At 35.9% G+C, this 15,165-nt stretch overlaps 1 protein-coding gene across 2 annotated transcripts in view; it reads right to left on the bottom strand.

Annotated features, from left to right (window-relative positions):
* Window positions 1–15,165, bottom strand: part of Vps13b (vacuolar protein sorting 13 homolog B) — a 505,216-nt gene that overhangs the window by 484,011 nt on the left and 6,040 nt on the right. For both annotated transcript variants that reach the window (XM_042673185.1, XM_042673186.1), the window contains exons 3-4: window positions 13,909–14,052; window positions 1,061–1,181 (exon numbers count right to left, since the gene is read on the bottom strand). In XM_042673185.1, coding sequence (XP_042529119.1) covers window positions 1,061–1,181; window positions 13,909–14,052 — 265 coding nt within the window. The remainder of the gene's footprint in view (window positions 1–1,060; window positions 1,182–13,908; window positions 14,053–15,165) is intronic.

A 15,165-nucleotide genomic window follows, 5' to 3' on the forward strand; every position in this document is an offset into this window, starting at 1 on the left:
CTACCAAATTTTGTTAGGTACAATTAGAAAAAACACAAATCAGCACTAACATCACTAAAGCACAACTGAAAATGTTCACTTGAAAAGTAATAGTAACTTAGAATCCATATTTTAATGGAGGCAAGGTCTAACTTTAGTCTCTGACAATAGATCAATAGATGATGCCTGAAGACTGTCAAAACATAACCAGCAGATAGCTTCAACCCTTGGGGGGAAGGAAGGAGTGGGCCCAGTGGTGAAGATATACCAATCTTGAACAAACCTCACAAAAAAAGGCATAATTTACTAAAACAAATCTAAAAGCAGTGACTGATAATTCTTCTAACTGTAAAAAGGCAATGATGAAATTTGTTGACTGAGCTAACATGTAATGTTTTGCATTCACTAAATACTTGCCAAGGGACTAATTTTGGCAAGCTATTATTGTCACTGCTAAACAAAAACATCTGAAAGCCAGGTGCTATTGGCTCACACCTGTAAGACCTCAGGAGGCTGAGCTCTAAGGACTGCAGTTTGAAGCCAGCCCATGCAGCAAAGTCAATGAAACTCTTAACTCCAATTAATTACCAGAGAAATGGAAGTGGAGTTGTGTGGCTCAAAGTGGTAGAGCTCAAGGACATTGCCCAGGCCCTAAGTTCAAGCCTCAGAACCCACAAAAATAAATAAAATAAATAAAAGAGATATTATATAAGGTCTCTTTTAGTTATAAAATGTTATAATTCATAGTGAATTTCAGACTTTCCAAAATTTTAGAATAACCCCATGTCTTTTCTCTATAATCAAATAAGAAAGGGAACATAGAGACTATAGTTGCTACCAAGAGAAAGGCTATTAGAAAGAAACTCAGAGACTAACTTTACTACCAAAAAAGATCAAAATCTACTGAAAGGTATTTTGAGGGATCTAAACCTAACATGTTCTAAAATCAAATGGTAAATGCACATGTATATATAACCTACAAGTTTTACAACAGTAAAAACTAAAAAGGTACATTCTACTAGACTAAAACTATGATCAGTAATAACTGAAATTCTAGCTTTTCAAATTCATTACAAGTTACCTGGTGGCAAATCAGGATCTGTCGGAGCAGACTGTTGAACTTTTCGAGGTTTTATTGATGATTTTGTGTTCTCTGAAGTACTACGGTTAGTAGAATTAGAACCACAGCTTTCATGGTCATCCTATTTTTATTTTAAAGAAAGAAAAACAAATCAATGACATTCAAGACCCAGAAAAATTTTATTTAATATGTGAAGTTTATGGATTACTATGGAAGATAATTAGGTAGATTTCTAACTTTATTTTTTAGTGCTAAAAACATACATTAGTTCAATATTTGCAGTCTCAAAAAACAGTATTGCATTTAAAAACCAGTAGTACTTAGGGGAGGAGTCCAAAGGTGTAACGCGCCTGAACAACTAATGTACTGTTTAACAAAATGAATACCAGGATACTGAAACAGGTTTTGGGGGAGAGAACAAAAGAGGGGACATGAATGGAGGAAGAGTGAACAAATGCAGTCATTATATTCAATGTACATTATGTAAAAAATAAACTATGTAACTTGAGAGTAGGGATATAGGATGGGGTAAGTGGGGGAAAATAATGAAGGAGTGATATTGATCAAGAAGCATTTGTACTCACAACCTGATTTAGGGAATTGTAACCTCTTTCTACAACTACTAATCAAGAAAAATACCTTTTAAAAAAATAAAAGAGCCGGACACCGGTGGCTCAAGCCTGTAATCCTAGCTACTGAGGAGGCTGAGATCTGAGGATCACGATTCAAAGCCAGCCCAGGCAGAAAAGTCCGTGAGACTCTTATCTCCAATTAACCACCAGAAAACTGGAAGTGGCACTGTGGCTCAAGCAGTAGAGCGCTCGCCTTGAGCTGAAGAGCGCAGGGACAGCATCCAAGCCCAGAGTTCAAGCCACATGACCGACAAATAAATAAATAAAATTAATTTAAACTAGATCTTCATCTAGTAGCTGGTATCAAAACAAACTCCTTGACAATATCCAATGAATTCTTATTTATGGCTTTAGCAAACAATATTAATACATATTAATTTAAAAATATATATGCTACTTTTAAACAACTATCTTGCCAGGAACTGGTGACTCACATATACAATCCTAGCTACTCAGGAGTCTGAGATCTGAGGATCATAGTTTGAAGCCAGCCCAGGAGACTCTTATCTCCAATTAATCACCAAAAGTAGAACTGTGTGTTGCCCAAGTGGTAGAGTATTAGCCTTGAGCAAAACATCTCAGGAACAGAACTTGGGCCCTGAGTTCAAATCTCAAGACCGGTATAATAATAATAATTATCATTTCCATCTCAAAGCATGGAATTAAGCTTCTCCCATTTGTTTATATGTTAAATTCCTCATAATATAGATTAAAGCTCACTTCTTAATCAACTTTAATGATTTGTGTGTTTGTGGGGGGGGGGGGGTGGGGGGGTATTGAGGTTTGAATTCAGGGCCTTGTGCTTGCTAGGTAGATGCTCCACCACTTCAGTCAAGCCCTTTAAAGGTTAATTTTAAACATGTTTAGAATCTTTTGGATCTCATTTAACAATGTTTCATTTTGATTTATACTAGATAGGATGTTCAACTGAGTTTTGATATGAGTAACATAGAAACTTAAATCAGAGAAGGCAGAAGACAGTGAATGTAGTCAAAGTACTTTATATGAACATCTGAAAAGAAAACCATTAAACCTGCTGAAATTGATCAACTTGACCAAGGGTGACTATGCATATGCATGTATACGCTATGTATGTACAAATGTGTGATTGGAAATGTCACAAGGAAACATACTTGCACCCCATTATATGCTAATAAATTTTTTAAAAAGAAGTATTTCTAAAACTAACTGATAAAAAGATATAAAGATGGCAAAAGTAGAAATGGAACTTGTTAATGTACCACTATTTATATTTGACCTTTAAATTATACTCATATTGATTAAAATAATGAGAAAGATAAAAAAGAAAAAAGAAAGTTAAGTAACGTATTTTTATAAAACTTATCCTTATTTATAAAATGCAAAGTTATAATTATTTTCCTATCCTGATTCAATTGATGATTTGCTAACTTGTAAGACCTGTGTTCAAGGATTTCAGAACATACCAAACACAAATACAACTATTTCTAAAACAATAACAATTGTTTATAATAGGGCACAGAGTTATTCATTAGAAAAACCAGATAGGTCAAGCCTTTCAAATACAATGAAGAAGGACAAGGAATAGTGGCTAATGCCTGAAAACCTAGCTTCCCAGGAAGCAGAGATTGAGAGAATTGAGATTGGAATACAGTCTGTACAAAAAGTTCCTGATCCCTATCTCAATCAATAGCTGGGAGCAACAATAAATGCCTATCATCCCACCTAAGACAAAAATAAAAAGGAGGATCACAGTTCAGGCCAGACTGGGTATAAATGAAAAACCTATACAAAGTAACTGAAGGAAAAAGAGCCAAAGGCATGGCTCAAGTGGTAGCAGGCCTATCTAGCAAATGTAAAGGCCTGAGTTCAAACCCCAGTACCACCAAAAATAACAAAAAAAAATGATGTGACATAAGAGACTATAATGTAGAACCTTAGTGGTAGAGCACTTGACTAGCATACACAATGCTCTGGGTTCAGTTCACAGTATCAAAGGAAAAGCAATTTGAATATAATGTTTAAGTTAAGGATGGACACTAAATGGGGGAAGAACCAGTAACAAAAGCAAACAGTATATTACAAGGAAAGATGATTAGTAAACTAAGGCCAGATATGCAAGTATGGAAATATCCCAATGAAATCTCCCTTGTACAACTAATATATATTTAAATTTATTTTCAAAAAATATGGCCAGCGTATATGTAATATTTATGCTAATTAGAAATCTTCAAAAATATTCATGCTAATTAAAAATTTTTTCAAAAACAAACAAATACACCAGAGTACACACAACAACAGAAGTTAAAGGCATAGAGTAGTTCAATAAAAACAGGGTACTGCCGGGCGCTGGTGGCTCACGCTTGTAATCCTAGCTACTCAGGAGGCTGAGATCTGAGGATCACGGTTCAAAGCCAGCCCGGGCAGGAGAGACCGTGAGACTCCTATCTCCAATAAAACCACCAGAAAACCGGAAGTGGCGCTGTAGCTCAAGTGGTGGAGCGCTCACCTTGAGCTGAAGAGCTGAGGGACAGCGCCCAGGCCCAGAGTTCAAGCCCCATGACCGACAAAAAAAAAAAAAAAAACAGGGTACTAAGAATGATAGAGATATAGTCAGTTCTCATAGTTGAACTGCTTCAGGATTTGGTAATTAGTAGGAGGCTGTTCAGCAAACTGTAAGAAAGGAGATCTAGTGATTCCAGTAGAGGAACAAAAACAAACAATATATGAGTAGCTCCAAAAGTAAATTCCAATTTAAACTGGAATTAACAAGCCTAGATTGTTCTTTAAAGAAAAAAAGAAGTCCGGGCGCCAGTGGCTCACGCCAGATCTCAGGAGGCTGAGATATCAGGATCACCGCAGTTCAAAGCCAGCCCAACCTAGAAAGTCCATGAGACTCTTATCTCCAATTACCCACTAGAAAACTGTTAAGTGGTACCGTGGCTCAAGTGGTAAAGCACTAGCTTGAGCTGAAGAGCTGAGAGACAGCGCCCAGGCCCAGAGTTCAAGCACCATGACGGACAAAAAAAAAAAAAAAAGGCATTAGGAGGCTAGGGATGTAGCTTGGTGGTAAGTGCTTGCCTAGCATACATGAAGCCCTGGATTCAATTCCTCAGTACCACATCAACAGAAAAAGCCAGAAGTAGTTCAAGTGGTAGAGCACTAGCCTTGAGCAAAAGAAGCTCAGGGATAATGCCCAGGCCCTGAGTTCAAGCCCCAGGACTGGCAAACACACACGCACACACACAGAGGCATTAGAAAAAAATGTATATAGGAGAGTAGTAAGTCACACACATGCGCGCACACGCGCGCGCGCACACACATACACAGAGGCATTAGAAGAAAATATATATAGGAGAGAAGTCACACACACACACACACACACACGCACACACGCACACACACACACACACACACACACACACGCACGCACACACACAGGCATTAGAAGAAAATGTATATAGGAGAGTAATAAGTAAAAGCACCTGGCAACTTCTGATGCCATTTTAAAGTAAAAAACAAAAACAAAACAAAAAACACAAAAACCTTTAACTTAAAAGAAAAATCATCACAAGAGCAAAGATACCAACAGGAAGGGTGAATGGTGGTACTCCATTCATCAATTCACTAATGATTAATTCCCAATAATTTTATAATAGTATAATACTAGTGATAAACTTAGTTCATGCATTTCATCCATATGAACCAAAATTCCAAGAATAAAAATAATAATCACTACATCTGCCAATATGATAGAGTACCAGAGACAAAAGCTACGGAAACCTCCTTTAGCAAAAAAAATTTTCAATATCACACTTTAGAGAATATATTAACAAAAAGTGAAACTTTTACAAATCAGCTTGGCTTCAAATGTTAGTGATACAGTGTGGGGGGGAGAAAATATTTGATTAAAAATTTTTAAGTATTTGATGGGGCTGGGAAGGTGGCTCAGTGGTAGAGCACTTGCCTTGCATGCATGAGGCCCTGGGTTCGATTTCTCAGCACCACATAAGCAAAAAGAAAAAAAGCCAGAAGTGGCTCTGTGGCTCAAGTGGTAGAGTGCTAGCCTTGAGCTGAAGAGCTGAGGGACAGCGCCCAGGCCCAGAGTTTAGGCCCCATGACCGGACCCAAAAAAAAAAATTTTTTTTTAAATATTTGATACCGTAAATCAAAAGAACTTTGACTCCACAAAACAATCTTTATCACATTCTTTTGTTGTTGTTGTTGTTGGTTGTGGGTCCTGAACTAAGGGTCTGGGCTCCATTCCTTGCTCAAGGATGGCACTCTACCACTTGAACTACTTCTGGAACTACTGAGGAATTGAACCCAGAGTTTCATATATAGCACCATTTCTGGGTGTGGGGTGGATAATTGAAGATAAGAGTCTCATTTACTTTCCTGCCCAGCTTGGCTTTGAACCATCATCCTCAGGTCTCAGTCTTCTGCATAGCTAGGATTATAGGCATGAGCAACCAGCAGCACCCGGCTAATCATTCATTCTTTAAAATGGCATCTACTGTTATTTGGGGGGGATGTTTTAAACTTTAAGTTCTAAAGGACTAATACTGAAAAGAAAGTCTGACTATAATTACTTTCAGTTTAATTTATCTTCTTTAAAATGTCCAGTCATACATTACTGAAAAATATTAACATGAGAAGCACACTATTAATTTTTTTTTTTTTTGGGTCCAGTTGTGGGGCCTGAACTCTGGGCATGGGCACTGTCCCTCAGCTTTTCAGCTCAAGGCTAGCACTCTACCACTTAAGTCACAGCACCACTTCTGGCTTTCTTTCTTTTTGCTTATATGGTGCTGGGGAATTGAACCCAGGGCCTCATGCATGCAAGGCAAGCGCTCTACCACTGAGCCACCTTCCCAGCCCCACACTATTAATTTTTTAAACATGTGGTTACCTCAGAAGTCCAGAAGTAAAACATGTTCATTAAAGATATGTGAAAAAGTTCCACACAAACTGCCAAAACTACCAATTATGAAAATATTTAACACTGAAATCACATACTAAATATAGATTACAATGATGTCATAAATAGCATCCCAGCCAAAATGTATTAAAACTACTGCAGTCCAATAAATCTGGTATACATATGACAAACAAGTTAAAGCAAAGGAAGGAACAAATTACTTTTATTTTTGAAATTTTATTAGCAAAAAGAGAGTGAAACAAAGTAAGCTAAATATGTTTTCAAATAATTATACACATTCATACATTATCGACTCTTACAAACTATATTGATCACTAATTATGCTACTTTTTCTTAATTGTAATCATAAAAATTGTGATTATATACAAATATTAGAAAATAATTTTCATAATTTGAACTTGTTTTCACTTCAATGATATTTTAATTATGTCAATGACAAGACTTCCATTTAAATCTAGTCTCTATCAAATTAAATAAAAAATAAAGCAAAATAAGACTAAGAATAGGAAGCAAATTTAATATTTACCATTAAAAATGAAATTGGTTCCCTCATTTGTTTTGAGTTCATCATATGCTTTTTTTTTAATATATTTTTATTGTGAAAATACTGTACAGAGGGGTTACAATTACATGGGTAAGATAATGAGCACATTTCTTATCAAGCATTGTAGCCTCCTGCTTTGTTTCCCCTTCCCATCCCTTCGTATCCATCCCCCCCCCACCAAAGTTGTAAAGTTCTTTTTCCGACATAACGACTTGTACATCTCATTGTTGCAATGGGTCCTCTTGTATCCCTGTTTTAACAATTTGTTTTTTCCTTTTCCTCCACATATACCAACATCAGTGAAAGCAGGGGTTATACCATGGGGAGGGACATACAAAGCAACAAAGACATAATCTTATAAATACATCATATGCTTTTTAAGCATCACTTTATACTACTACACATCTTTACTTCATTGAAACCTCCAATTATGAACAAAAGAAATTGTTCTGAAAAATACTAGCTAAAATATTTACAGATAACTTTTAATCCCAAACACATTATATTTTCATCTTTATTTAAGATACAATTTTTCCAAAATGTCTAGTGAATATGTTTCATTGCAAAAGAATGTTTCCTCTTGAAGTCCACATAGTTATTTCTGAAAATACTGTCTTTTGCTCCTCATGAAACAAGCAAGAATATCATTGCCTTACTAAAGTTCTTAATAGAAGAAAAATATGACAATCACTGTTTGCAAATAAATCTATTACTTTCATGCTCCCAAATTCATGTTGTATGCATACTTACACACTTAACCTTTATAATTCTAGTCAGCTGAAAGTTGAAAACCATCAACTACCAGATAAACAAAGAGAATAACACTGAGAACAAAACAAGAGGCAAATCAGAGGGCTGGTAGCTCACACCTATAATCCTAGCTACTCAAGAGGCTAAGATCTGAGGATCAAGTTTTGAAGCCAGGTAGAGCAGGAAAGTCCTTGAGACTCTTTCTCCAATTAACCACCAGAAAACAGGAAGTGAAGCTGTGGTTCAAAGTGGTAAAGTACTAGCCTTGAGCAGCCCTAAATTCAAGCCCCACGACTGATTAAAAAAACAAAAAGAAAACTTTAAATAAATTTTCCCTTTTGTGGCATTGGCATTTGTACTTCAAGTGGGAGAACATTCTTCACAGAGAACAATGGCATTAATTATTTTTTCTATAAAGCAAATATGAATGAAAGGCAAATATCATTTATTTCAATAAATAAGACACTGAAGTTAAAGATGGTCTCTAATTTGGACAAGATTTGGACAAGTTCAGTCAAACAGTAATATATGCTAGCAAAGCTAAATAGCATATCATTGGAAAAATTAGGCAAGAAATAAGGAAGAGTTCAACAGGCTGACCAGCAAAAATAACCATCAACACAAACCAATATTCACTCCTTAAAATTACTACATCTTCTAAAAACAAACACAAATTTAATTCTTCACAAAACATGAGTCTTACGGTATCTACAATCATCTCAAGCTAGCAAACCAAAAATTAAGATGCTAACATATTTTTACAAAAGAATTGTTCAATTAGAATGATAAAGGAAGAAGCCAGATTTGAATAAGTCAAAGAATAAGTGGATGCTGAGTAAGAGAAGATTCTATTAAATATGAACATTTGAAAAGGAGACTGATGGCTCTCATCTGCAATCCTACTCAGGAGGCTGAGATCTGAGGATCATGGTTCAAAGCTAAACCCAGCAGGAAGTCTGTGAAACCCTCACCTCCAGTTAACTGGAAAAAATAAAAAAGTTGGAGTGGAGCTGTCGCTCGTGTTGTAGAGTGCTAGCCTTAAGCAAAAAAAATCTTAGGGATAGTGCCCAGGCTGGAGTTCAAGCCCCAGGATGAGCACAATTAAAAGAAAAAAAAAGACCTTGAGATAGAGGAACAGAGTCAAAGAAAAGCACCAGCCATATACTGAATACTTAATTAAAAACGCAATATCCATAAAATAAAAGTTGATAATACTAAAATAAGAAACTGACTTTTGAACAGTTATTCATAAAGCAAATTTTGAGTGATCATTACACATGTATCTATAGGTTAAATAAGTTCAAGAAAAATTATAAAGTCAAAGAAATATAACATTGATAATTTAATGGATATTAATCTCCAAATTATATAAACATCCTGGCAAAATTATATTTTTATTAACAATTATCACTGTTGCCATTAGAGAAATGACCTCCTATGATAGATTTAACTTAATCATGAAGAATTTTTTGAGGTGAGTAAATCTTACATTGCAAAAGTAACAGACTAAGTGACTATTATCACTGGCACAAGCAATGCAATAAGTTCTACATTCACTACTCATAACTATCACAAATATCCTGAAAGATACTGTCATTCTCATTTAACAAATAAGAAAAATAGTTAAGTTAAATAGATTGTCTAAGTGACAGTTTTTTATGAATACTATTAGTTCACTGAGATGAGAAAGTTCAAAAACAGAAGCTAGATTATCTAAGTTGCAGTTTTTGATGAATACTATTAGTTCACTAAAGAGATTCAGAAACAGACTATTACTTTAAGCTATTGCTATCCTCTAACATGCTTTCATCCTCTAATAGTTTGCCATCTTTTTTTTTTCATTCATTACATTTTTTTTCAGTACTGGGATTTTGAACTGAGTGCCTTGAGTTAGCTAAGCAAGTGCTCTACAATTTGAGCCATGCTCCCAGTTCTTTTTAGTTTTCAGATAGAGTTCTGTGGTTTTACCAAACCAGCCTCTAACAGCTTCAAACAGCCTCAGACAGTAATCATCCTTCACAAGCCTACCAAAAATTAGTATTACAGGTATGTGGCATCACACTAGTTATCTTTTAAATAAAAAGTAGTCAGTGCTACTATTTCAAAAAGAAACCCTTGCACAAAAAAAAATAAGCAGGAATAACCTCCAAGACTGAATCCAGAAATCAGCATTTTAAAGCAAAGACAGTAGCAAAGTTTGGGGAGGTTTTGCTGGTAACTAGGTTTGAACTCAGGCCTTCCTTATTTGCTCAGCTTTTTGCTAATTAATTGGAGATGTAGTCTCACAGACATTTCTACTTGGGCTAGCCTTGAAACACAATCTTCTAAATCTTAGTCTTGTGAATATTTAGAATTACAGCACCAGCTAGCCAAGAATTTCTCAAAGAAATAAAAACTAAAAGAATTTGTGGCAAGGGACTGGGAAGGTGGCTCTGTGGTAGAGCACTTGCCTTGCATGCATGAGGCCCTGGGTTCGATTCCTCAGCATCACATAAGCAAAAAGAAAAAAAGCCAGAAGTGGCACTGTGGCTCAAGTGGTAGAGCGCTAGCTTTGACCTGAAGAGCTGAGGGACAACGCCCAGGCCCAGAGTTCAGGCCCCATGACCAGACCCAAAAAAAAAAAATTGTGGCAATATGAAATGGACGATGATTTTAAAGGAAGTTTGTCAAGCTGAATAAAATGCTATTAGGTGAACCAGGAACCAGTGGCTCACACCTGTAACTCTAGCTACTCAGGAGGCTGAGATCTGAGGATCCTGATTCAAAGCCTTCTCAGAAAGGAAACTCTTATTTCCAATTAACCAGCAAAAAGTCAGAAGTAAAGCTGTGGCTCAAGTGGTAGAATGCCAGCCTTGAGCAAAGAAGCTGAGGGACTGCACCCAGTTCCTGAGTTCAAGCTCAATACTGGCACCAACAACAAAAAGAAAACAAAAACAATTACTAAATGAAAACTTTTGATCTAAATAAATATTATCAAAAACAATCAGTTGAGTAAACATATTTTTCTTAAAAGTTAATTGTTCTAAAAGGTAATATATTTAAATGTGTACCAAATATTGAAGAGTTATGACAATGTTATCACAAATGTATGGAACAAAGAGAAGTATAGTGTTTATATTGCTGTAAGCACACTAATGTAAGGGATGATCCATTACCTGTGAAGAGATATAATACTGAGAGTAGGCAGTGATAATTTATATGTATATATTCCATGGGTCTACAAAAAACAATAAAATAATAAAATATAATAATAAAAATAATAAGTAAATGGAAGGCTAAAATATAACCATTCTCTTGTGGAAGAGATATATTCCAGGGTCTTCAGGGAATGCCTGAAACTGCTCAGCTTTTTGCTGATTAATTGGAAACATCGTTCTAAGTCCCATGTATATACATATACACATGGGACTTAGAACGATGTTTCTAGACTTAGAATGATGTGTGTGTGTGTGTGTGTGTGTGTGTGTGTGTGTGTGTGTGTGTGTGTGTGTGTTTATCTATACATATGTAATTTCTAATAAAGCTTAATTTATAAATTATGCAGGGTAAAACTAACAATTATAACAACAATAAGATAATTATAAATTGATATATTAAAATTTTCAGCAGCAGCATTCTTGCTCTTTGGGGCCATTGTTAAAATACGATAATTTGAACACAAGCACTGCAAAAACATAACAAAAACAGGCCATGTGATAACTGGTCATTACTAAGTGACTAAGCAGTAAGCAGCACTTATAACACATAGGTTGAACAAAGAAATAATTATTCATGCCCAGAGATTTCATAACCCTACTCAAAATGACTTGTAATATAAAAACTTATAACTACCTATTGCCAGAATTTTCCATTTAATATTTTAAGACCACAGCTGACCTCCAGTAACTAAAATCACAGAAAGCAAAACCACAGATATAACAGAATGACTACATAATCCAAAAGAAGACAAGGAAAAAAGGAACAAAATTCAGGCCACAAAAAAAGACACTAGGCAATGTTTTAAAATGACATGAGGGGCTGGAAAGATGGCTCAGTGGTAGAGTGCTTGCCTTGCATGCATGAGGCCCTGGGTTCGATTCCTCAGCAACAGATAAGCAGAAAAAGCCCAAATGGCACTGTGGCTCAAGTGATAGAGCACTAGCCTTGAGCTGAAGAGCTAAAGGACAGCGCCACAACTGACAAAAAATAAATAAAAAAGAAATAAGATGACATGAAATGTAAAACACTTAAATTAATAAGCAGAAATTGACAGACTAATCAGGGCAAAATAAGCAAGTTCAAAGAAAAGAAAACAACAATCATCAAGCCTAAATCCAGAGAACTCTGGCAAACTGAGTTTGTGAATGAAGCACACACACACACACTCTCTCTCTCTCTCTCTCTCTCTCTCTCTCTCTGGAAGCTGTTATCAAATGTTTTTCATTATCTTTAATACCATGTAACAATTGGGATAGCATAAAACCAGCAGAAAAGAGAAAATTTGGAACCGCCAGCAAGCTGTAAACTCTCAAAACTAGATGATCTCTGCAAGATTTACACAAATAAATTGTAGTGTCCAACACACCGAATACTATAATTAAGGTTACATTGGCATTTCTATTACAACTTCATATTTCTACTCATTCATAACATTGTAAGGAACTCCCTCATGAAACTAAAGTTTTCCTTACTTCTCTAGATACAAATGTTTACTTTCTTTTCTTTTCTTTTTTTTTAAATCCTTCCTGGGGCTTGAACTCAGGGCCTGGGCACTGTCCAAGAGCTCTCTTTTACTCAAAGGTAGTGCTCTAACACTTTGAGGCTCAGTGCCACTTCCGGTTTTGGAGTGGTTAATTGGAGATAAAAGTCTCATGGCGGGGCTGGGAAGGTGGCTCAGTGGTAGAGCGTTTCCCTTGCATGCATGAGGCCCTGGGTTCGATTCCTCAGCACCACATAAGCAAAAAGAAAAATGCCGGAAGTGGCGCTGTGGCTCAAGTGGTAGAGCGCTAGCCATGAGCTGAAGAGCTGAGGGACAGCGCCCAGGCCCAGAGTTCAGGCCCCACGACCGGACCCCCCCCCCCCCCAAAAAAAAGTCTCATGGGGACTTTTCTGCCCAGGCTGGGTTTGAACCATGATCCTTAGATCTCAGCCTCCTGAAAAGCTAGGACTACAGATGTGAGCCACTGGCGCCCAGCCAAATGTTTACTTTCTTAGCACTATGAAAAATAATACATTTACAGCATAAAAAGTAATGGTAGGGATACAATCTCAAGGGTAAAACAAATATAACAGAATTTTATAAGCTTCCACTAATGACAGCATTTTAAAATTTCCTCAATAAGTTGAAAAAAAAATTTTTTTCATCGAACTGTTTTATGCCATGTTTGGTATACACAGTCCATAAATTTCAGGCTTATACATGACAAAAAGAGACACTATGGATTATATCAATATATGTTTTTTAAACCAAACCTTAATAATGTGTTATCTTCCAAACAACTAACTAAATTCTACTCTTTTGAATGACCAATAAGTCATCAAAAACAGAATGGGGGAGGGGGGGAAAATCTAAAAATTTCTAAGAGAAAATGAAAATACACCAAGACCTGTGGAATATAATGAAAGTAGTTGTAAGAAAGAAGAATATAGGTAGGTGCTGGTGGCTCATATCTGTAATCCTAGCTACTTAGGAAGGAGACTGTTATCTGAGGATCATAGTTCAAAGCCAGCCTGGGCAAGAAAGCCCGTGAGACTCATCTCCAATTGACCACCAGAAAATGGGAAGTAGACCTGTGGCTCAAAATGAGAGAGTGTTAGCCTTGAGCAGAAAAGCTTAGCTCCTGAGTAGCTAGGATTACAGGCATAAGCCACCAACACCCAACTAATACATTCTTTTCAGTGCTTTGTTAGTAAAAATTATGTAGGTTTATGTGACAGATGGCATATTAAAGTTAAGGAAGTGTCAAATATAATAACTATTAAAATTAGTTATCATAAACAATTAGATTCCATACTATCTTACCTGTATTCCATCTTTTAGTTTTAAAATGCATTCCATTGTATTGATGGTAATTACCACTGGCTCTGAACCCAGTTTTGTCCATGGTACATGAATCCTCAATTCATGAATGTGTCCACTTAAAAAGGTAAATGGTAATTTCAGTTCCTTAAAAGACAAAGCATAAATAAAAATTTGTAAGTGCTTAATATTTCTATTATAATATTCAAATTCCTTTTTTAAAAGAATAATCTCACATTAAAAAAATTTTTGAGCCAGGCACCAGTGGCTCACACCTGTAATCCTAGCCACTCAGGAGGCTGATATTTGAGGATCATGGTTCAAAGCTACCTGGGGCAGGAAAGTCTGTGAGACTCTTATCTCCAAAAAACCACCAGAAAACCAGAAGCAGTGCTATGGTTCAAGTGGTAGAATGCTCGCCGTAAGCTAAAAAGCTCAGGACAGCACCCAGGCCCTGAGTTCAAGCCCCACGAAATTTTTTGAGAATTACAGCTTATCAAACATAATCAAATAATAAACTATATTAAATAATTTGATCAATATAGTTTGATCAAACGATATCACAATATTTATATGTAACTATAATATATATAAAATAGTTTTATCTATAGTTTTATCAAATTATTTTATCAAACTTTTAGTTCAGTTCAAAGCCAGCCTGGGCAGGAAAGTCCAATAAACTACTCAGAAAAAGCCCAAAATGGTGCTGTGCCTCAAGTGGTAGAGTGCTAGCCCTGAGCACAGAGAGGCTCAAGGACAGCACTCAGGTCCTGAATTCAAGTCCCAGGACCAGCAAAAAAAAAAAAACCTACAAAGAAAGCAAAAATTGCATAGTTCCTAATTTCAAAACTTTCCACAAAGCTATAGCAGACAAAACAGTGTGATACTGGCATAAAGGAAAATATAGAGACCAGAAGAATTTTATTGGGAGTCCAGAAATAAACCTGTGACCAAATAATTTTCAGCGAAATAATCCTTTACACCCATGACCAAATAATTTTCAACAAGAATATAATGATCACTCAAGATAGAAAGGGTAGAAATTACTGACAAAGGCAGTAGTGAAAAAGGCAGTAGTGAAAAAGAAATTGAGATATAAAGACTTCATACCTCAATGGTAGACTCAAAAATTGGACAATGGACATGTTACAATGAAAACTCTGTCTCTCTGTACAATTATGTAATAATAAATTTTTAAAGGACAAAGAATTTAAATAGACATTTCTCTAAACATAATATTGAAATAATAAAATACATGAG

This window comes from Dipodomys spectabilis, unplaced genomic scaffold (assembly GCF_019054845.1).
Source record: "Dipodomys spectabilis isolate Male_0828 unplaced genomic scaffold, ASM1905484v1 ptg000783l, whole genome shotgun sequence".
NCBI lineage: Eukaryota > Metazoa > Chordata > Mammalia > Rodentia > Heteromyidae > Dipodomys > Dipodomys spectabilis.